Source organism: Coregonus clupeaformis, chromosome 19, assembly GCF_020615455.1.
Source record: "Coregonus clupeaformis isolate EN_2021a chromosome 19, ASM2061545v1, whole genome shotgun sequence".
Classification (NCBI taxonomy): Eukaryota; Metazoa; Chordata; class Actinopteri; order Salmoniformes; family Salmonidae; genus Coregonus; species Coregonus clupeaformis.
Genome location: NC_059210.1, coordinates 17,573,791 through 17,598,397, shown reverse-complemented (window position 1 = coordinate 17,598,397; position 24,607 = coordinate 17,573,791). Strand labels below are relative to the sequence as shown.

At 43.9% G+C, this 24,607-nt stretch overlaps 1 protein-coding gene across 1 annotated transcript in view; it reads left to right on the top strand.

Annotated features, from left to right (window-relative positions):
• si:dkeyp-19e1.3 (bromodomain-containing protein 4) overlaps positions 1–24,607 on the top strand; it is a 124,752-nt gene that overhangs the window by 84,615 nt on the left and 15,530 nt on the right. The window contains exon 8 of the mRNA XM_041837624.1: positions 13,030–13,078. Coding sequence (XP_041693558.1) covers positions 13,030–13,078 — 49 coding nt within the window. The remainder of the gene's footprint in view (positions 1–13,029; positions 13,079–24,607) is intronic.

Genomic DNA, 24,607 nt, shown 5'->3' with positions numbered 1-24,607 from the left:
CAACCCAAATCAAGATTTTCTTCCTCCCTGTGTTTTATTAACCTTCCTGTCACAGAGTGCTTCACAAGAAATGGCACTCATATGGAAACAAACACACACACGTTCTGCACACAGAGAAAAATACATGCATGCACACATACACAGATAAACATTACATTAATACACGCACACGCGCGCACACACACACACACTCGCATTCATACCAGGCACACATAAATTGTACACACAGTCACACATTCTGTCATCCCCACTGCATCTCAGCATATCAATTTGTTTTGACTCGTCCGGCTCAACTGAAATACCATATAGGCTTTCCATAAACAGTCCTACTCTCCATTATATGTGGTTGAGTTGAGTCCTACGCTACTTCTCCCTGAGAATTACATTTCCAGTTAAATCTAAAAGCCACCAATCCAAACAGACCAGAATATAACATCCTGCCTGCAGTACCGCTTCCCTGCTCGTCAACAGCTGGACATAGTGAAAGAGAAATACTGAGCTATTTAAAGCTCCCAAGTTCCTGGCTCTGCGTGCGTTCCAAATGGCATCCTGTTCCCTACATAATGCACTACATAGTGTCGCGTGGGCGTTTAATTAGTGGGATCAGGGTGCTGTGGTGTGAGTCCTCAAATGCATTCAAGAGAAAGGGAAAGGGGGATACCTAGTCAGTTGTACAACTGAATGCATTCAACCGAAATGTGTCTTCCGCATTTAACCCAACCCTTCTGAATCAGAGAGGTGCGGCTGCCTTAATCGAAGTCCACGTCATCGGCGCCCGGGGAGCAGTTGTTGTTGGGGGTTAACTGCCTTGCTCAAGGGCTGAACAACAGATTTTTCCACCTTGCCGGCTCTGAGATTTGAACCAGCGACCATTCGGTTAATGGCCCAACACCCATGAAGGTTAATAAAACACACAAAAAAAGCTTCTGACTTAACTTACTGCATCTTTAATGAAAGCAGTTGATACGGTTACTATAACAGCTGTACCGTATGATTGTTAGAATATATTTATGTCCTGATTCCAGATTTGAATAGCAGAGAAGTAACTTTGTCTAACTTATAATATGCCATTTAGCAGATGCTTTTATCCAAAGCGACTTAGTCATGCGTGCATACATTTTTGTGTATGGGTGGTCCCGGGGATCGAACCCACTACCTTGGCGTTACAAGTGCCGTGCTCTACCTGCTGAGCTACAGAGGACCACTGGAAGACAATCCTGTTTTGGTTTGCTTTAGTCTGTCTGTGTGTGTTTGTGTTTGTTGTAGTGTGTGTTTTGTTGTAGTGTGTGTTTGACTGCCCAATCCTGCCGCCCTTACACACACACACACACATGTGCATATCATGTGAGAAAATTACACACGTGACCTGTAAACTCTGGGTAAGAGTACATTGTTTGATAACTTATGACCAAATGCACTAGTTGTGAGGATGTGCAGTGTGTGATGAAGTGCTATGGCTATTTGTTGTTTGAGGGGTGGCTTCTCTACTCTCGCTGTGCCTCTGCAGCACAGCCCTGAATCACTGTGACATAACCAGCAGGCTAATAGAACACAGGCCTCTGGAATGTCTGGCACATCTGCCTTCTAAACACACATGCATTACATACACACGCACATACACATGCGACTGCACTTCCTGATTTGGCCTCGTTTTTCATCAACACTCATTAAGAAATGCTAGCGCCCATGACTGAAGGCAAACAAGAGTTGTCTTGGGGGTGTGGTTTCTTGGGTGTGTCTTTGCCATTCAATCACAACAAACAAGGACAGTAGTGAGTACAGCGAGGTAAGCTAAGCTAGCTTCGCTATGGGGAGAATGAAGACTCAACATCTCAAGATGATCAGCTAACAGCTAATTCAGTTCTATGTGTTTAGCCAAGCTTACAGCAGCTAGCTAGCATAGCTTGGTAATAGCTGCAGCTGGCTATCCTATCTACCTGATATTTCTCTGTCAAATCAGTTATGGCAAGATAGCAAGAGCCAGTGTGTGGAATGTATTTCATAAGACACTCGTTCTACAACACCTCGAAACGAAAGTAGCTTTTAACTTAGTTTCATCCAGAGCCATATATAGAGAGAGTTGAACGTTCCGAGAGCGCCACTCTCTCCTCCATAGCTGTTGCTAAGTGATAGTTAAAGCTTCCGCGTTGTGCTGTTTATTTCGGATAGTTTTCCTAGAAAGATGTCCAGTGAAAGTAGATATTTAATTTGTTGACACTAGAAAACATTAAAGACTTGGATGATACACATTATCCCGAATGCTAATCAATAAAGACGTCTGTTCGCTGCTCTGTTTTGCTTGTTTACAACATTTCTTGGGAACTGTCGGAGGCGCTCTTGTATTGTTACTATATGGGCCAGCATCCCCCTCAGAACAGCCTCAATTCGTCAGGGCATGGACTCTACAAGGTGTCGTAAGCATTCCACGGGGATGCTGGCCCCATGTTGACTCCAATGCTTCCCAAAGTGGTGTCAAGTTGGCTGGATGTCCTTTGGGTGGTGGACCATTCTTGATAAACACGGGAAACTGTTGAGCATGAAAAACCCAGCAGCGTTGCAGTTCTTGACACAAACCGGTACGCCTGGCACCTACTACCATACCCCGTTCAAAGACACTTAAATATTTTGTCTTGGCCATTCACCCTCAGAATGGCACACACATACAATCCATGTCTCAATTGTCTGTCTCAAGGCTTACATTTCTTTCTTTAACCTGTCTCCTCCCCTTCATCTACACTCATTGAAGTGGATTTAACAAGTGACATCAATAAGGGATCATAGCTTTCACCTGGATTCACCTGGTTAGTCTATGTCAGGGGTGTCAAACTCATTTTAGCTCAGGGGCCACATGGAGGAAAATCTATTCCCAAGTGGGCCGGACCGGAAAAATCATGGTATATATAACTTAAAAACAACAACTTCAGATTGTTTTCTTTGTTTTAATACGATCAACATACAACATAAAGCTGGAGCCTGAGGACAGTGTGTCCAAAATAGTACAAGCACAACATCACTATTAATCATAAAACACGTCAAGTTTATTTGAAAATTCTAAAGAAAAAGAACACACAAACACACAATGCCTCAGTGATTAACAGAACTGTTTCACAGATCACAGAACTATATCAGGGTGTCATTTCTCAGGCAGAAATGTAGATAAAAATAATGAAATCCTGTTCCCCAAACAAGTGCAAGAACCACAGAGTCAAGAATAGGTTAAATATACAAATAAAATAAAATCAATTAAAAACAATAGCACATCAACATAAAAACATATAAACATAAATCTGAAAGCGTTGCTCAAACTCCCGTAACAGTCCCGTTATTTTATCTTTGAACCGCTTCATGTCTGCCACATGTTGGGTCGCGCACACATTTTTTCAGACAGGGGAAGTGAGCTGCATCACCACCGGCAAGTTGCGTCTCCCACAATGACAGCTTCAACTTGAAAGAACGTATGCTGTCATAATACTGCGTGACAACTTTGTTGCGCCCTTGCAGCTGTTTGTTCAAGTTATTCAGGTGCTCTGTAACATCCACCATAAATGCAAGGTCCGGCATCCATTCTGCGGAATGAAATTCTAACACTGGTTTGCCCTTTTCTTCCATGAACTGTTCAATTTCTTCTCGTAAATCAAAGAAACGCTTCAGCACAGCACCTCGGCTTAACCATCTTACCTCAGTGTGGTATGGCAGGCCATAGATGTGGTCTTTCTCTCTGAGAAGGCTGTCAAACTGACGGTGATTCAGGCTTCTGGATCGGATGAAATTAACAGTTTGGATGACCACCTTCATGACGTTATCCATCTTTAATGACTTGCAACACAAAGCCACCTGGTGCAAAATACAGTGAAAAGTCAAAAAATCACGTCCTCCATTTGCAGATTGCACTTTCTCTCTGAACTTTGTCACAACGCCTGCTTTTTTCCCGATCATTGAGGGCGCACCATCTGTAGCCAGGCTGACAGCGCGGGACCAGTCCACTCCGACCCTGTCCAGCGCGCCGACGAGTGCGGTAAAAATATCAGCTGCTGTCGTTGTATCTGTCATCGGCACCAACTCCACGAACTCCTCGGTGACGGTCAATGTGTCATCAACTCCGCGGATGAAAAAATGGCCAGTTGTGCAACATCTGTAATGTCCGTGCTTTCATCAATTGCAACCGAAACGCAATAAATGACTTTACTTTTTGCTTCAGCTGGCTGTCCAAATCCACTGAAAGATCGGAAATCCTGTCTGCAACTGTGTTTCTTGTCAGGCTGATATTTGCAAAAGCCTGCCGCTTTTCAGGGCACACAATCTCCGCTGCCTTCATCATGCATGTTTTTACAAATTCACCCTCACTAAATGGTTTTGAAGCCACTGCGATTTCATTAGCAATGAGGTAGCTAGCTTTCACTGCAGCGTCACTGATGTCTCGGCTGTGAGTAAACACAGACTGCTGTTTCTTCAGACCCGCAAACAGTTCATTCACCTTCTCTCATCTCCGCTGTCCTTGAAAGTTGTCATATTTGTCGGCATGAAGACTCACATAGTGGCGACGAAGGTTATATTCTTTCAGCACTGCAACACATACATCTTTCTCATTCAATTCCGTGATTAAATAGGATGACCATTTTTCATGGAACACTCTGCACTCTGCGTCCACTTTTCTCTTTTTTGACAGAGACATATTGGGGCAATGAGGGTGCCAAAGCACATAATGTTAAAAGTAGAAGCCGTAATAAATATCGCGGGCAAAACAAAGTAGCTCATTGGCTGCACGTGCTTGACCTACTTGCTCTGCCCCGGTATAAACAGTTTGCTTGCTTAACACAATTGCTATTGCGCCATCCAGTGGACGCAATTGGAACAGCAGTTTATTTTATTGAAAAATTGCAGCGCATTTTTATACTTTCCCCCCAAAAAATTATATATATATATTTTTTAAATTCAAAATCATCTCGCGGGCCGGATTAAACCCGTTTGCGGGCCTGATCCTGCCCGCGGGCCGTACGTTTGACACCCCTGGTCTATGTCATGGAATGTTTTGTACACTCAGTGTAATGACTCCATTATTGGGAATAACATCTGGGTACACACATTATAATGGCATGAGATATTGAAAGAAAGGAAGGACTAGTGAGCTAGTTAAGAGAGAGTGCAGGAATTTAGATTAAGGCAGGATCCAATGTTTAGGGTATTTATTAAGCCCAAGGGCACACATACACAGCATATGGGGATTTTGAATTATGTGGAGACACAAAGGGGACAACCTGCTACATTAACAGTACATAACCAGTGCCAAATAATAGAATGTAAACTGAAATTAATATGATTACCAGATGAACATGTCATCATGGTACACACATTAACTGAGGAAAACAGATTTGTTTTATAGTAATTTTCTGATTGGGAACTACCATTGTCTTTCAAATTACAGTGTCAAATTATTTACATTTGGCATTGGAAGTTTTGAGTACAGGCAGTAATACAGGAGTCAAATCACATAGGGAGTCTCATCAGATCAGGGGTAATCATCAAGCCAGAGCCAACTGAGGAAAGAGCACAAGTAGAACAAAGATATAAATTATGTGCAAACAGATCAAATGTATCATTCAACATCAGATTCCACCTAAAACAATGACATGAGCTCTGTCCCAATTAATCTCAGCTCAACTCCTCACTTCCTCTCTACTCGCATCCTTCTCAAAACCCATTGGAGGTCTGAGGGGAGGAACCTTGGGCACAGAAAAAGGATGCAAGGAATCAAGGAATGATAAAATGGCACAGAGCTGTTGCATGTTTGCCTCAATATGGAATGGCAGACGTCACTATGAGGGACTGAGCAGAAGTGTACTATCCCGCCATTCGTCAGTATTATTGAGCCATAAGAAACCTTCTTTAGACTTTTTATTTATGAAACACATAAATGAGCATAGAAGTATGTTTAAGCAGTCATACATGAGTGTTGCGAGTGACTAAAATCTTTCCAATCCCAATTAAAATACAATGGTTGTTTAATGTATTGGTTGGCTGGATTTAGGACCATGCAGAGCATCGCTTGGAGAGAAGCTGCCAGCTTGCACGCCTTTCTCTCTGCATAGAGCAGAGACAGTGCCAGACAGTTTACTTTGCCGCTTAGGCAGTGCACCGATGCTTTGAATTTGATGTTGGCATTTGAACTCAGCCTTGTAAACCTCGCGGCCAGCTTACTTTCAGATTGATGTCGGCAGCGGTGGCGTGTCCAATAAGCTAGGGGAAGATAAGCTTGCCCTGAAGTAAATTGAATTAAATGTGCCAAATTAGCTATATAATTACTCGTGCCTGTACAGAAACCTATAAAATCATTGAAAATACTACGACAGAGAGCCTGATTTGGCCACAGAGGCTACTTAAAAAAATTAGCTGTGGATTGTTTTAAGCTCACAATTTGGACAGCGTGCGTGGCAAATAGCCTACCAAATAGCTTATAGTTGAGTTGCAGCGGTCAGTGAAAAGCAGGTAAATAGGCCTAGGCCTATCGTAATATTTCAAAATACAATCGTAGGAACAACATAGTTTGCTGATGTACAAGTTGTCTCCCCTTTTCGTAGGCCTAGTTTAGATGGTTACAGTCAAGACGTGGTCGTTTTTACTGATCTGTTTGTCAGTGTCAGCAGAGTAGGCTAATAATTTGTCGTATTTTTTAAATGTTTTGCTTATGTCTCCAGTCATATAAAGTGTAGTAGAATTGCATGAAATGTGTTTATAAAAGGCCACATTTTTCCTGTGCAAAGAAAGGAGAAGAATCGTACCTGATTAGGCCTACTCAGTATGTGCTCAGGCATGCATTTTTCAGAACTGTGTTTTCCTTACAGTGACTGAGTTATATTATTAGCCTACTCATCACATTAGGCACAGTAGCCTATATTACATTAGTCTGCAAATGCGATGATAGATCCTTTATTATAAAGGTGAAATTGTATGATGGGGAGAAAAAAAAAGCATTTGAAGTCGGCCTTGTGACTTGATGGCTAGGGCCTCCTACTGAAAATGACAAAAAGGACACATTAACAGACACAAACCTACCAGATGTCGCATCCAATGATATGGACACTGAAACTGGCACAGGGAATGGAGCAGGATTAGGGTTCTGCCCGAACACTAGTAGCTGTAGCCTTGAACATTGTGCATTGAGTTTTTTGCAATCAAAGCCCAATCTAGGGCTGTTTTCCAGTCAAATCCATTGTCTTGCTTCACTTTCAGCATGATCTCGGTGAGTGTTTGTCTCTCCAGAAGTCCATTGCGCCATGGACTGTATGCAGCAGTTGTCTTTACTTCCATGTTGAATTTCTCAGCCATTTCTCTTATTTCATTATTATTGAATTCTCCTCCATTGACACTGTACAATTTCTGGGGCGGGCCATGCACACTTATCCAGGAATGAATGAAGTGCTTGACTATTTCACTGGGTTTCTTTGTATTCACAATGCTTCCTTCACTGAAGCATGTGAATTGGTTGATTGTGTGAAGGTACCACACACTTGGTCCTAGCTCATGTAGATCTACAGCCACTGTTTCATTGTACTTGGAAGCCAGTGGCAAACCAACAGCTGGTCTGGGCTTAGGTTTGCTGTATTTCTGGCATGTCTCACAACTGTTAACGATCTGCTGTAGAATGGAAATACTCTCATCATCATTGCTGAGTCATTTCTGAAGTCTGTCAACTGTAGCATGTCCAAACTGTTTGTGAAGTTTTAACAATACTTTGTGGTTTTCCTCTGTGGTCATATTCTCTGTGACTGTCAGAATCTCCATGTGCTCTGTGTCTATTAGAATTTCATTTTTACATGGCCTCTGTGTGATGTTATAGTCACGGCCGTGTATATCCCCCCTCAAGCCAATACCATGACGGCCCTCAAAGAACTTCACTGGAATTTATGCAAACTGGAAACCACATATCCTGAGGCTGCATTTATTGTAGCCGGGGATTTTAACAAAGCAAATTTGAGGACTAGGCTGCCGAAGTTCTATCAACATATCGACTGTTGTACCCGTGCTGCTAAAATACTCGACCATTGCTATTCGAACTTCCGGGATGGTTATAAGGCCCTCCCCCGCCCTCCTTTCAGCAAATCTGACCACGACTCCATTTTGCTCCTCTCTTCCTATAAGCAGAAACTCAAACAGGAAGTACCCATGCTAAGGACTATTCAACACTGGTCTGACCAATCGGAATCCATGCTTCAAGAATGTTTTGATCACGCGGACTGGGATATGTTTCGAATCACCTCTGAGAATAACATTGACGAATACACGGATACGGTGACTGAGTTTATCAGGAAGTGTATAGGTGATGTTGTGCCAACTGTGACTATTAAAACCTACCCTAACCAGAAACCGTGGATAGATGGCAGCATTCGCGCAAAACTGAAAGCGCAAACCACCACATTTAACCATGGCAAGGTGACTGGGAATATGGCAGAATACAAACAGTGTAGCTACTCACTCCGCAAGGCAATTAAACTGGCAAAACATCAGTATAGAGACAAAGTGGAGTCGCAATTCAACAGCTCAGACACGAGACGTATGTGGCAGGGTCTACAGACAATCACGGACTACAAAAGGAAAACCAGCCACGTCGCCGACACCTACGTCTCGCTTCCAGACAAGCTAAACACCTTATTTGCCCGCTTTGAGGATAACACTGTGGCCTCTCCTTCTCCGTGGCCGACGTGAGTAAGACATTGAAGCATGTCAACCCCTGCAAGGCTGCCGGCCCAGACGGCATCCCTAGCCGTGTCCTCAGAGCATGCGCAGACCAGCTGGCTGGTGTGTTTATGGACATATTCAATCTCTCCCTTTCCCAGTCTGCTGTTCCCACATGCTTCAAGATGGCCACCATTGTTCCTGTACCCAAGAAAGCAAAGGTAACAACTAAATGACTATCGCCCCGTAGCACTCCACCTCTGTCATCATGAAGTGCTTTGAGAGACTAGTCAAGGATCATATCACCTCTATCTTACCTGTCACCCTAGACCCACTTCAATTTGCTTACCGCCCCAATAGATCCACAGACGATGCAATCGCCATCACACTGCACACTGCCCTATCCCATCTGGACAAGAGGAATACCTATGTAAGAATGCTGTTCATTGACTATAGCTCAGCATTCAACGCCATAGTACCCTCCAAGCTCATCATTAAGCTTGAGGCCCTGGGTCTGAACCCCGCCCGGTGCAACTGGGTCCTGGACTTCCTGACGGGCCGCCCCCAGGAGGTGAAGGTAGGAAACAACATCTCCACTTCGCTGATCCTCAACACTGGGGCCCCAAAAGGATGCGTGCTCAGCCCCCTCCTGTACTCCCTGTTCACCCATGACTGCGTGGCCAAGCACGCCTCCAACTCAATCATCAAGTTTGCAGACGACACAACAGTAGTAGGCTTGATTACCAACAATGACGAGACAGCCTACAGGGAGGAGGTCTGGAGGGCTCTGGGAGTGTTGTGCCAGGAAAATAACCTCTCACTCAACATCAACAGAACAAAGGAGAAGATCGTGGACTTCAGGAAACAGCAGAGGGTGCACCCCCCTATCCACATCGACGGGACTGCAGTGGAGAAGGTGGAAAGCTTCAAGTTCCTTGGCGTACACATCACTGAGAAACTGAAATGGTCCACCCACGCAGACAGTGTGGTGAAGAAGGCGCAACAGAGCCTCTTCAACCTCAGGAGGCTGAAGAAATTTGGCTTGGCACCTAAAACCCTCACAAACTTTTACAGATGCACAATTGAGAGCATCCTGTCGGGCTGTATCACTGCCTGGTACGGCAACTGCACCGCCCGCAACCGCAGGGCTCTCCAGAGGGTGGTGCGGTCTGCCGAACGCATTACCGGGGGCAAACTACCAACCCTCCAAGACACCTACAACACCCGATGTCATAGGAAGGCCAAAAAGATCATCAAGGACATCAACCACCCTAGCCACTGCCTGTTCACCCCGCTATCATCCAGAAGGCGAGGTCAGTACAGGTGCATCAAAGCTGGGACCGAGAGAATGAAAAACAGCTTCTATCTCAAAGCCATCAGACTGTTAAGTAGCCATCACATTAGAGGCTGCTACTGCCTATTGAAATCATTGGCCACTTTAAGAAATTGAACACTAGTCACTTTACATTTGACATTTTAGTCATTTAGCAGACGCTCTTATCCAGAGCGACTTACAGTTAGTGAGTGCATACATTATTTTTTGTATTTTTTTGTCCATGCTGCTCTGTCATTGCTTGTCCATATATGTATATATTCTTAAATTCCATTCCTTACTAGATTTGTGTGTATTGGGTATATGTTGTGAAATTGTTAGATATTACTGCACTGTCGGAGCTAGAAGCACAAGCATTTCGCTACACCCGCAATAACATCTGCTAAACACGTGTATGTGACAAATAAAATGTAATTTGATTTGATGTCTTTGTCTAAAATGTTTACACAATAGTGGCCTGAGGTATTAAGTTCAAGGGTCACTGGTTGTTTAAACATCACTGCCTTTATGTCTACTACAGCCCCTGCCTTCTTGAGGGAAGCTTTGCTTAATAGTAAGGGAATATTTGCAGGGACCACCTCTGTTTCAATGTGACACTTATTCTGACCCAATTTTTGCTGGTATCTTGACTCTCTTGGTAGAAGGGACGACTCTCCCTTCTCCAAATTTGAAAGCTCTGTTGCTTGGTGTGTCAATCATATTTTGTAATTCTTTCATATTTAGTTCATTGACATAGCTATCAAGCCATTTTGCACCACACACTGCGCGTGTACATGCAGTATCAATCACAGCAGATCCTAAGGGTTCAACTATAAAGATCTCAGTATCAGAAGCAGATTCTTTTGAAAATAGTGTAACGTTACACTGCTCCATCTGTGTTTACATTTTGTTATGAGGACAGTCTTTAACCCAGTGGTAATAAGTGCTTTGACAAATGGCACATGTTGATCTCCTTCCATACCTGTCCAGTGGATTTGTGCCGGGCAATTGCGCCCTCGTCTGGTTGTCTTGAGAATATGACTTGTTGGTGCCTTTTCTCTGCTGCTCAGGGCTCCCGAGTGGCGCAGCGGTCTAAGGCACTGCATCTCAGTGCTTGAGGCGTAACTGCAGACCCCCTGGTTCGATTCCAGGCTGTATTACAACCGGCTGTGATTGGGAGTCCCATAGGGCGGCGCACAATTGGCCCAGCGTCGTCCGGGTTTGGCCGGTGTAGGCCGTCATTGTAAATAAGAATTTGTTCTTAACTGACTTGCCTACTTAAATGAAGGTAAAATAAAATAAAAATATGCTGCGTCACTCACTTACATTCCATCTGTTATGGGCGCGACAGAGGCACCCTTTTTAGTGCCGACTTCATTGACGCAAAAGTCTGCACATTACAAGCAGTCAAGGCCAACTGTTTCTCCCTACCATCCAGACAGGCAGTATCTAGCGATTTGAAAGCTAACACTGCATCCGGGAGAACCATGACGGACTTGCGCATCCTATTGTACCTCTGTTCGAAATCAATTATGTAGTCCGTCATTGCAACCGAAATGTCTCTAGTAACACTGTCAAAGTTTGAATATGCCTCGGAGGCACGGCCTTTCTCTTCTTTAAGAAACACAGAATCCAGTGCTCTGATCAAAGTTCCCATAATGTCATCCTTGTTCAAATCTTCAACAGATATTTCCAGTGCTGTATCTCTCGCTCTTCCCTCAAGCGATAATACCACCGCAAGTACTTGCCTTTTCTCGTCCAGATTAGAAACTCGTGTCCAGATTCCAAGTTCATTTTTCCAAATTTCATATGACCTTTTCTAGTCGAAGCGAGGTGGCACATTGTAGTTATTAGCCATCCTCTGCTACCAATGTTAACTCATCGATGTATCATTAACTCAAATGACACATCGTCTAGGTTCCAGTTTAACAACGTTTACTTCACTGTATTTCCACAGTACATAGTTGCCATCACACTCAGGCCAGGTCCATCTCCAGGGAGACTACCGCACAGGCTTACTAATAACAGAGTGATAGCACCTTAATAACAGAAATATACGGATACTTAAAACATGAACTTAACATGCGTTGCACCCCTATGCAGACTTGACAACAAATGTCCACATGGCAGCTGGGGGCAGATCACAATGTTTTGTCTCTGGGCAATTGGGCATCATTGGCAAAAGTGGGCATGTAAGTAATCCATAATCAACCCTCCAGTAAGTCGTGACGAACTCACTTACAAAACAGTGTTTTGGACGAGACAGACTTTATGACCAAAATTATCCTATTTACCCAATTTTGACACTAGAATAAATGTTTCTGACTCATATCGATGCCACAGGCCGTTTTCAAAAGGAGAAGTTGGTTTTCAAGGGCAGTTGACCTTTAACACTTTATCATTGATTTGATGCACAGGGTCGGGCAGTAGTAGATACTAGCAGGAGAGGAGCACTTAGAGGAAAAGAGAAGGAATGTAAAAAAGTTCAGTACATAGTTCGAGTGCTGCTGTGATTGAGTGCATCCCTGTGGTTCAGAGACTGGCGGTCACTGCCAAAGTCTATTCACTCTAGTTTAGTTTATGGATGTTTTCATTATAGATCTGCCTGTGAGGGACTAAGGCTGTTTCCCAAATGGCACCCTATTCCCTATGTAGTACACTATAAATGGGGAATAGGGTGCCATTTGGGATGCATCCTCATTAATGGAGATCATGTAGGGACGGGGTGGGGGAGGAGGACGTGGGTGGGATGGGGGAGATGGTTTATGCATGAGTAATCATTCCTGGTGTGGTCAGTCTTGAGAAAATTCTCATTTTAAATAAGACAGACACTCCACTTCAGTAGCTTTGATTATGATTCATATTATAGTTAAAGACAAGCTTAGTTCCAAAGAACATCATATTTCACACACAGATGTTCCTTGCCATTGTACTTGAGTCTTCATTCATCCTTTTTTGAGTGTTATGTTACCATTCTGGCAACTGTACAGTGTGTGTGAAAGGTGTCAATGAGCTGATTGTAAGTGTTGTTCTTTCTCTCTTCACAGGCAGCAGGCCCTGTTCCATGTGCTAGCGGCCTACTCCGTATACAATACGGTGAGTTTGTGTGTGTGTGTGTGGCACCTATGTCATATCTGTGTGTATGCGTTATATGCATACAGTGGCTTCGGAAAATATTCAGACCCCTTGACTTTTTCCTCATCAATCTACACACAATACCCCATAATGACAAATCAAAAACAGGTTTTTAGGAATTTTAGCAAATTTATTACAAATAAACAACTGAAATATCACATTTACATAAATATTCAGACCCTTTACTCAGTACTTTGTTGAAGCACCTTTGGCAGCGATTACAGCCTGGAGTCTTCTTGGGTATGACGCTACAAGCTTGGCACAGCTGTGTTTGGGGAGTTTCTCCCATTCTTCTCTGCAGATCCTCTTAAGCGCTGTCAGGTTGGATGGGGAGCATTGCTGCAGAGCTATTTTCAGGTCTCTCCAGAGATGTTCGATCGGGTTCAAGTTCGGGCTCTGGCTGGGCCACTCAAGGACATTCAGAGACTTGTTCCGAAGCCACTCCTGCATTGTCTTGGCTGTGTGCTTAGGGTCGTTGTCCTGTTGGAAGGTGAACCTTCGCCCCAGTCTGAGGTCCTGAGTGCTCTGGAGCAGGTTTTCATCAGGGCTCTCTCTGTACTTTTCATCACGCTTGGTATTCAGGCCAAAGAGTTCAATCTTGGTTTCATCAGACCAGAGAATCTTGTTTCTCATGGTCTGAGCGTCTTTAGGTGCCTTTTGGCAAACCCCAAGCGGGCTGTCATGTGCCTTTTACTGAGGAGTGGCTTCCGTTTGGCTACTTTACCATAAATCCTGATTGGTGGAGTGCTGCAGAGATGGTTGTCCTTCTGGAAGGTTCTCCCATCTCCACAGAGGAACTCTAGAGTTCTGTCAGAGTGAGCATCGGGTTCTTGGTCACTTTCCTGACCAAGGCCCTTTTCCTCTGATTGCTCATTTTGGCCGGGTGGCCAGCTCTAGGAAAAGTATTGGTGGTTCCAAACTTCTTCCATTTAAGAATGATTGAGGCCACTGTGTTCTTGGGGACCTTCAATGCTGCAGATCTGTGCCTCGACACGATCCTATCTCGGAGCTCTATGGACAATTCCTTTGACCTCATGGCTTGGTTTTTGCTCTGACATGCACCATCAACTGTGGGACTTTCTATAGACGGGTGTGTGCCTTTCCAAATCATTTCCAAATCAATTAAATTTACCACAAGTGGACTCCAATGAAGTTGTAGAAACACCTCAAGGATGATCAATGGAAACAGGATGCACCTGAGCTCAATTTCGAGTTTTATAGCAAAAGGTCTGAATACTTATGTAAATAAGGTATTTTGGTTTTTTATTTTTAATAAATTTGCAAAACATTCTAAAAACCTGTTTTTGCTTCGTCATTATGGGGTATTGTGTGTAGATTGCTGATGATAAAAAAAAAATTAGAATAAGGTTGTAACGTAACAAAATGTGGAACAAGTCAAGGGGTCTGAATACTTTCCGAAGGCACTGTATAAGTGAATTTGTCCAAATACTTTTTGTTCCCTAAAATGGGGGGACTATGTACAAAATAATAGTATAATTTGAAATCCAAAGTGCTGGATGGAGTACAGAGCCAAAACAACAACAAAATTGTCACTGTCCAAATACTTTTGGACCTCCACTGTATGTGTGTTTATATTTTGTATACCACGGCAGAGGTGTGTACGTGTGTGCGTGCGCATTCCCTGTGTGTAGCAAAATAGTAGAAGGAGAACAGAACTCTCATCCAACCACAGTTAGACATTGAGTTTGGAGCAGCCATGAATGGATGTAGTTACAACGCTACGTACTACAGACGCCAGACTAACAGTACAGGTGCATGACAGGTTATTCAGTGGGCTATTGAAGAGTGAATCGTTCCTCGAGGGTATTCACGTGTTATAGCTGTGTTGAAAAACAAACATGGTTAGATTCTGTTGCTTTCTTTTACTAAATGTTTTTAAATTGTTTCAAGTTACGTGCCCTATTGAACGCAACCCTGGTTTCCCAGAGCTCAATCAGTGAATACATTTAAAAGGGCAAGGATAAAAACCAGTGGGCAGACACCGCTGTTTTTTAGGCCAACGCATACCTCCAAGCCCAACAGATGCCTGGATAGGGAATGCAGTACAAAGTCAACATAAGGGTATTATCCCTAGTCCAAAACCACCCAAAACCAAATAGCCAAGCCACTTGGCTACCTTGCCATTGAGGTCAGAGTGATTTGGCAACTAGCGGCGTTGCAGCATATCTTGTAATAATGTCTCTCTCTCTGTAATTTTGGTTTAATAATATTAATTGCATATCTGCTGTCTCTGTCTCTCTGTAGTGACTCGACAGTATTTAGTACTTGTACTGTATTTCCTATTAGAATGCTCTATTGGTCTCCTTAGTTTTAACGTTAGGCGACTGTATCTTAGAATGCTTTATCAGGGAGCAATCACTTCTTTACAACCATATTTACAAGAGCAGAACGGTGCTAGCCAGGCTTCTGCCAAATCACAACATATCCCTGGGATGGAGACAGGCAGTGGTCCGCACGGATAGAGAAAGGACTGTCTGGAGAGGATGGAATTATTATGGTTACTAGGTTATCTTCTGATTGGTACAGACATATACAGACACACACACACACACACACACACACACACACACACTCATATGGGCAGTGGACACACACACATTCATGCTCATAATGGGCACACACATGCACAAATCTATCTCTTCTCTCTCTCAAACACACACAGGTTTTGGAGTGTGTATGGTACCTGTGTGGTAGAGTTGTCAGGACCAGCAGAAACGACCCATGTGCTTTCTGTCCTCCTTTCGCTGCAAGTCAGAAACTGGGTCAACGGAAGAGGGAATGGAGAGGGAGGAGATAGGGGGGTGGAGAGGGAGGAAGATAATTTGGTATTTGGAAAGGGATGGAATATAATTTGGTATTTGGAAAGGGATGTGGGAGGTATGCAGAGAACACAATCAGAGAATCTCTAGCTAGCTTCTCCTCAAGGTAACCCTAATTTAATATAATGTAGGTTTCTTTCCCCAAGTGCTAATTTGATGTAGCCTGGGTATCAGACTTGTTGTGCTATCAATATAGGAATGGAACGACAGCACAAACAAGTCTGGTACACAGGCTAAGATTGATGAGGGTCATACCTAGGTCTATAAACCTGATTGGCACGATTAGAATGTGTGTTATTTAAGTAGCTACAGTAGGTTTACTGAAATGTTATGTTTACTCACATTGGCACCTGACACTAAGATTCTGTAGGGGCCATACTTTTAGGCTCGGAAAATAAACAAACGTGATTCTCTGAGACAACATAAGGCTGTTTGTTTCCGACTGTTTTCCTCAGGAAACTGTGGGGCGAATCAATTAACCCTCATGGTGTAATTGTTTTCCCTTAATCACAATCCACTTTTACCAGTTGAATGTAGACACAAATATAATACTTTTTTGTATATACACAACCGTTCAAAAGTTTGGGGTCACTTAGATATTTCCTTGTTTTAGAAAGAAAAGCAATTTTTTTGCCCATTTAAAATAACACTCCAGGACCGGACTTGTCCAGAGTAGATTGTCGATAAATACTTTTTTCATCTTTCTACAGTGGTGTGAAAAAGTGTTTGCCCCTTTCCTGATTTCTTATTTGTTTGCATGTTTGTCACACTTAAATGTTTCAGATCAAACAAATTTAAATATTACTCAAAGATAACACAAGTAAACACAAAATGCAGTTTTGAAATGAAGGTTGTTATTATTAAGGGAAAACAAAATCCAAACCCACATGGCCCTGTGTGAAAAAGTGATTGCCCCCTACAACCTAATAACTTGTTGGGCCACCCTTAGCAGCAACAACTGCAATCAAGCGTTTGCGATAACTTGCAATGAGTCTTTTACAGCGCTGTGGAGGAATTTTGGCCCACTCATCTTTGCAGAATTGTTGTAATTAAGCCACATTGGAGGGTTTTCGAGCATGAACTGCCTTTTTAAGGTCATGACACAGCATCTCAATTGGATTCAGGTCAGGACTTTGACTAGGCCACAAAGTCTTCATTTTGTTTTTCTTCAGCCATTGAGAGGTGGACTTGCTGGTGTGTTTTGGATCATTGTCCTGCAGCAGAACCCAAGTTCGCTTCAGCTTGAGGTCACGAACTGATGGCCGGACATTCTCCTTCAGGATTTTTTGGTAGACAGCAGAATTCATGGTTCCATTTATCACAACAAGTCTTCCAGGTCCTGAAGCAGCAAAACAGGCCCAGACCATCACACTACCACCACCATATTTTACTGTTGGTATGATGTTCTTTTTCTGAAATGCGGTGTTACTTTTACGCCAGATTTAATGGGACACACACCTTCCAAAAAGTTCAACTTTTGTCTCGTCAGTCCACAGAGTATTTTCCCAAAGGTCTTGGGGATCATCAATATGTTTTCTGGCAAAAATGAGACGAGCCTTAATGTCCTTTTTGCTCAGCAGTGGTTTTCGTCTTGGAACTCTGCCATGCATGCCATTTTTGCCCAGTCTCTTTCTTATGGTGGAGTCATGAACACTGACCTTAACTGAGGCAAGTGAGGCCTTCAGCTCTTTGGATGTTGTTGTGGAGTCTTTTGTGACCTCTTGGATGAGTCGTCGCTGCGCTCTTGGGGTAATTTTGGTCGGCCGGCCACTCCTGGGAAGGTTCACCACTGTTCCATGTTTTCGCCATTTGTGGATAATGGCTCTCACTGTGGTTCGCTGGAGTCCCAAAGCTTTAGAAATGGCTTCATAACCTTTTCCAGACTGATGGATCTCAATTACTTTCTTTCTCATTTCTTCCTGAATTTCTTTGGATCTCGGCATGATGTCTAGCTTTTGAGGATCTTTTGGTCTACTTCACTTTGTCAGGCAGGTCCTATTTAAGTGACTCCTTGATTGAGAACAGGTGTGGCAGTAATCAGACCTGGGTGTGGCTAGAGGAATTTAACTCAGGTGTGATAAACCACAGTTGAGTTGTGTTATAACGGGGGGTGGAGGGGGGGCAAACACTTTTTCACACAGGGCCATGTAGGTTTGGATTTTGTTTTCCCTTAATAATAACAACCTTCATTTCAAAACTGCATTTTGTGTTTACTTGTGTTATCTTTGACTAATATTACAATTTGTTTGATGATCTGAAACATTTAAGTGTGACAAACATGCAAACAAATAAGAAATCAGGAAGGGGGCAAACACTTTTTCACACCACTGTATCTGTAAAATACTAAAGAAATGTACGTAAAATGCAATTGTGGCGCATTTTTCAAAATAAAATGTTATCTACAATAAAAAATTTACAACATATCAACAATTCCCTCTGGGCAAGTCTGTAGAATATATCTAAGGATAACCACACGAAATTAGGTGAATGCAGATGCTTCTGAAGCTGAATATTTTTTGTTCGCATATTGGAAGAGTCTGACTTTCGGGAAATGTCAGTTAAAGACAAGTACACTGAATGTAGACTATAAAACGCCAAACGCCTATTTAGACCTAATCACAATCTCTTGAAAGTAAGTTACTAAATATAGTCCAGTTTGTAACATTCTCTATGAAATGGGCTTTTAAATGTGTATTTTTATGTAGTGAGCGTTTGAGATTATTGATGTATGTCCATTTTAAAGTCATTTATTAAAATGTTGATGGTAGTACGCTGAGTGTACAAAACATTAGGAACACCTGCTCTTTCCATTACATACTGTATACTGACCAGGTGAATCCAGGTGAAAGCTATGATCCCTTATTGATGTCACTTCTTAAATCCACTTCAGTCAGTGTAGATTAAGGGGAAGAGACAGGTTAAAGAAGGATTTTTAAACCTTGAGACAATTGAGACATGGATTGTTTATGTGTGCCATTCAGAATGGGCAAGACAAAATATTTAAGTGGCTTTAAACGAGGTATGGCAGTAGGTGCCAGGCACACCAGTTTGAGTGTCAAGAACTGCAACACTGCTGGGTTTTTCACGCTGAACAGTTTCCCGTGTGTATCAAGAATGGTCCACCACCCAAAAGACATCCAACCAACTTGACACAACTGTGGGAAGCATTGGCGTCAACATGGGCCAGCATCCCTGTGGAACGCTTCGACACCTTGTAGAGTCGATGCCCCGACGAATTGAGGCTGTTTTAAGGGCAAAAGGGGGTGCAACTCAATATTAGGAAGGTGTACCTAATGTTTTGTACACTCCATGTATGATAAACTAAAGAAAATATAATTTTCCATTAAAGAAAAGTACTTTTTTTAAATACCAACAAAATACCAAAAAATCTCAAAATTGATAGGCAGTGCATTCGGAAAGTATTCAGACCCCTTTTTCCACATTTTGTTACGTTACAGCCTTATTCTAAAATGTATTAAATAGTTTTTTTCCCTTATCAATCTACACACAATACCCCATAATGACAAAGCAAAAACAGGTTTTTAGGAGTTTTAGCATTTTTTTTTACAAATAAACAACTGAAATATCACATTTACATAAGTATTCAGACCCTTTACTCAGTACTTTGTTGAAGCACCTTTGGCAGTGATTACAGCCTCAAGTCTTTTTGGGTATGACGCTACAAGCTTTGCACACCTGTATTTCGGGAGTTTCTCCCATTCTTCTCTGAAGATCCTCTTAAGCTCTGTCAGGTTGGATGGGGAGCGTCGCTGCACAACTATTTTCATGGTCTCCAGAGATGTTCGATCGGGTTCAAGTCCGGACTCTGGCTGGGCCACTCAAGGACATTCAGAGACTTCTCCCATAGCCACTCCTGCGTTTTCTTGGCTGTGTGCTTTGTCCTGGTGGAAGGTGAACCTTCGCACCAGTCTGAGGTCATGAGCGCTTTGGAGCAGGTTTTCATCAAGGATCTATCTGTACTTTGCTCCGTTCATCTTTTCCTCATTCCAGACTAGTCTCCCAGGCCCTGCCGCTGAAAAACATCCCCACAGCATGATGCTGCCACCACCTTGCTTCACCGTAGGGATGGTGCCAGATTTCCTCCAGACGTGACGCTTGGTATTCAGGCCAAAGAGTTCAATCTTGGTTTCATCAGACCAGAAAATCATGTTTCTCATGATCTGAGACCTTTAGGTGTCTATTGGAAACTCCAAGCGGGCTGTCATGTGCATTTTACTGAGGAGTGGCTTCCGTCTGGCCACTCTACCATAAAGGCCTGACTGGTGGAGTGCTGCAGAGATGGTTGTCCTTCTGGAAGGTTCTCCCATCTCCACAGAGGAACTCTGGCGCTCTGTCAGAGTGACCATCAGGTTCTTGGTCACCTCCCTGACCAAGGCCCTTCTCCCCTGATTGCTCAGTTGGGCGGGGCGGCCAGCTCTAGGAAGAGTCTTGGTGGTTCCAAACTTATTCCATTCAATAATGATGGAGGCCACTGTGTTCTTGGGGACCTTCAATGCTGCAGAAATGTTTTGGTACCCTTCTTCAGATCTGTGCCTCGACTCCAAGTTGTAGAAACATCTCAAGGATGATCAATGGAAATAGGATGTTGGATGGTGGCAGATTGTTGTAAATTGCGTCCTTCTGTCATTGCACCACACTATCACAAGGGGGAGTTAGAACGCTGATCTATCTGTAGTCTAAACTGTGGCACAAATTTACTATCTTTTCGTAAATTAGTGGAGGTGTGAATGTTTCAGTCCAAGAGTCTCTCTAAAAACAGAAAGAGCTGCACTCAAAACGGCAGATAACATCCACTCTTCGTTTATGTAATGAGTTGTAAGGCACAAGTATCACATTTTGTAAATCGTCAGTCCACATGTCAATTGTAATTGTGCCATTGTATTAACCCAAGTTCTTTCTTAACTCTGGGACCACCCACCCACGAATCCCTCAATTTGTGCCACAGTTTAGACTACCGATAGATGCTTCAGTCAGTCAGAGTTAAGTCCTATTGTAAAGTGTAGCCTAATGGCCAAAAAATGGCAAACTTTCAATGTAGTCAATGCTTAAGTACTAACTCAATATCACAGACCAAATATATTAATTTATTATAATCCACATAATAATTCAAAAGAAATTGGCTGTAGCGAGAGGAGAGACTGCATGCTAAAGACAATCAGAAATAATGTGTCTTTAATCCTGCATTATAATACAACTTATTTTGAACGAAAGCCAGGAATGAGTGTCACTCAGCCCTATGCTGTTCCTGCGTCTGTTGCCTACTTGAGTGTTTGTTTAATATCCTACTGATTCTGTGATCACCAAGCATCGTGCAACCGCAGAATGTCGGATAAAGCAATTTCAGCTGTTTTTAAACTTTGCTATGCTGTATTAAAGGCTTTACAATGTTTTTTCATTAGAACATATTTAGTATTGTTTACACTGTTCCAAACTGGCAGATAAAATATATTGTAATCTAACAGCACCTGTTTGTCATGCAACAGTATCTCTTGCGCTTTTGACCAAGATTTTACATGAGGCCTAATTCACATGATGTGCCTAAAATACTTATATCCGCTGGTAATGGGTGCACCTCAGCCATCGATAAAAGACAGTACTGTGCAGCCGTCTTCATCGACCTGGCCAAGGCTTTCGACTCTGTCAATCACCGCATTCTTATTGGCAGACTAAATAGCCTTGGTTTCTCAAATGACTGCCTCGCCTGGTTCACCAACTACTTCTCAGATAGAGTTCAATGTGTCAAATCGGAGGTCCTGTTGTCTGGACCTCTGGCAGTCTCTATGGGGGTGCCACAGGGTTCAATTCTCGGGCCGACTCTATTCTCTGTGTATATTTACATTTACATTTCAGTCATTTAGCAGACGCTCTTATCCAGAGCGACTTACAAATTGGTGCATTCAACTTATGATAGCCAGTGGGACAACCACTCCTTTTTTTAAAAAATTTATTATGGGGGGGTAGAAGGATTACTGTTATACTATTCCAGGTGTTCCTTAAAGAGGTAGGGTTTCAAGTGTCTCCGGAAGGTGGTCAGTGACTCCGCTGTCCTGGCGTCGTGGGGGAGCTTGTTCCACCATTGGGGTGCCAGAGCAGCGAATAGCTTTAACTGGGCTGAGCGGGAACTGTGCTTCCGTAGAGGTACGGTACGGGGGCTAGCAGGCCAGAGGTGGATGAACGTAGTGCCCTCGTTTGGGTGTAGGGTCTGATCAGAGCCTGAAGGTAAGGAGGTGCCGTTCCCCTCACAGCTCCGTAGGCAAGCACCATAGTCTTGTAGTAGATGTGAGCCTCAACTGGAAGCCAGTGGAGTGTGCGGAGGAGCGGGATGACATGAGAGAACTTGGGAAGGTTGAACACCAGACGGGCTGCAGCATTCTGGATAAGTTGTAGTGGTTTAATGGCACAGGCAGGGAGCCCAGCCAACAGCAAATTGCAGTAATCCAGACGGGAGATGACAAGTGGATAAATTGTAGGGGTTTAATGGCACAGGCAGGGAGCCCAGCCAACAGCAAGTTGCAGTAATCCAGACGGGAGATGACAAGTGCCTGGATTAGGACCTCTGCTGCTTTCTGTGTAAGGTAGGGTCGTACTCTGTGTAAGGTAGGGTCGTACTCTGTGAATGTTGTAGAGCATGAACCTGCAGGATCGGGTCACCGCTTTGATGTTAGCAGAGAACGACAGGGTGTTGTCCAGGGTCACGCCAAGGTTCTTTGCACTCTGGGAGGGGGACACAATGGAGTTGTCAACCGTGATGGCGAGATCATGGAGCGGGCAGTCCTTCCCCGGGAGGAAGAGCAGCTCCGTCTTGCCGAGGTTCAGTTTGAGATGGTGATCCGACATCCACACTGATATGTCTGCCAGACATGCAGAGATGCGATTCGCCACCTGGTTATCAGGGGGAAAGGAGAAAATTGTGTGTCGTCTGCGTAGCAATGATAGGAGAGACCATGTGAGGATATGACCGAGCCAAGTGACTTGGTGTATAGAGAGAATAGGAGAGGGCCTAGAACTGAGCCCTGGCGGACACCAGTGATGAGAGCACGTGGTGCGGAGACAGATTCTCGCCACGCCACCTGGTAGGAGCGACCTGTCTGGTAGGACGCAATCCAAGAGTGAGCAGCGCCTGAGATGCCCAACTCGGAGAGGGTGGAGTGGAGGATCTGATGGTTCACAGTATCAAAGGCAGCAGATAGGTCTAGAAGGATAAGCGCAGAGGAGAGAGAGTTAGTTTTAGCAGTGCGGAGAGCCTCCGTGACACAGAGAAGAGCAGTCTCAGTTGAATGACCAGTCTTGAAACCTGACTGGTTTGGATCAAGAAGGTCATTCTGAGAGAGATAGCAGGAGACGGCACGCTCAAGAGTTTTGGAGAGAAAATAAAGAAGGGATACTGGTCTGTAGTTGTTGACATCGGAGGGATCGAGTGTAGGTTTTTTGAGAAGGGGTGCAACTCTCGCTCTCTTGAAGACGGAAGGGACATAGCCAGCGGTCAAGGATGAGTTGATGAGCAAGGTGAGGTAAGGGAGAAGGTCTCCGGAAATGGTCTGGAGAAGAGAGGAGGGGATAGGGTCAAGCGGGCAGGTTGTTGGGCGGCCGGCCGGCCGTCACAAGTCGCAAGATTTCATCTGGAGAGAGAGGGGAGAAAGAAGTCAAAGCATAGGGTAGGGCAGTGTGAGCAGGACCAGCGGTGTCATTTGACTTAATAAATGAGGATCGGATGTCATCAACCTTCTTTTCAAAATGGTTGACGAAGTCATCCACAGAGAGGGAGGAGGGAGGAGGAGTAGGATTCAGCAAGGAGGAGAAGGTGGCAAAGAGCTTCCTAGGGTTAGAGGCAGAGGCTTGAAATTTAGAGTGGTAGAAAGTGGCTTTAGCAGCAGAAACAGAGGAAGAAAATGTAGAGAGGAGGGAGAAAAGATGACAGGTCTGCAGGGAGTCTAGTTTTCCTCCATTTCCGCTCGGCTGCCCGGAGCCCTGTTCTGTGAGCTCGCAATGAGTCGTCAAGCCACGGAGCAGGAGGGGAGGACCGAGCCAGCCGGCCAGGAGGATAGGGGACATAGAAAGGCAAAATATGCAGAAAGGGAGGAGAGGAGGGTTGAGGAGGCAGAATCAGGAGATCGGAGGGAGAAGGATTTAGCAGAGGGAAGAGATTTTCAGATGGAAGAGGAGAGAGTAGCAGGAGAGAGAGCGCGAAGGTTGCGACGGCACTTTACCATCTGAGTAGGGGCAGAGTGAGTAGTGTTGGAGGAGAGCGAGAGAGAAAAGGATACAAAGTAGTGGTCGGAGACTTGGAGGGGAGTTGCAGTGAGATTAGTAGAAGAACAGCATCTATCAATGATGTCGCTCTTGCTGCTGATGACTCAGATCCACCTCTACGCAGACGACAGCATTTGTATACATCTGGCCCTTCATTGTACACTGTGTTAACAAACCTCCAAAAGAGCTTCAATGCCATACAACACTCCTTCCGTGGCCTCCAACTGCTCTTAACCGCTAGTAAAACTAAATGCATGCTCTTCAATCGAACGCTGCTTGCACCCGCCCGCCCGACTAGAATCACTACTCTCGGCAGGTCTGACTTAGAATATGTGGACAACTACAAACCGTAAACTCTCCTTCCAGACTCACATTAAGC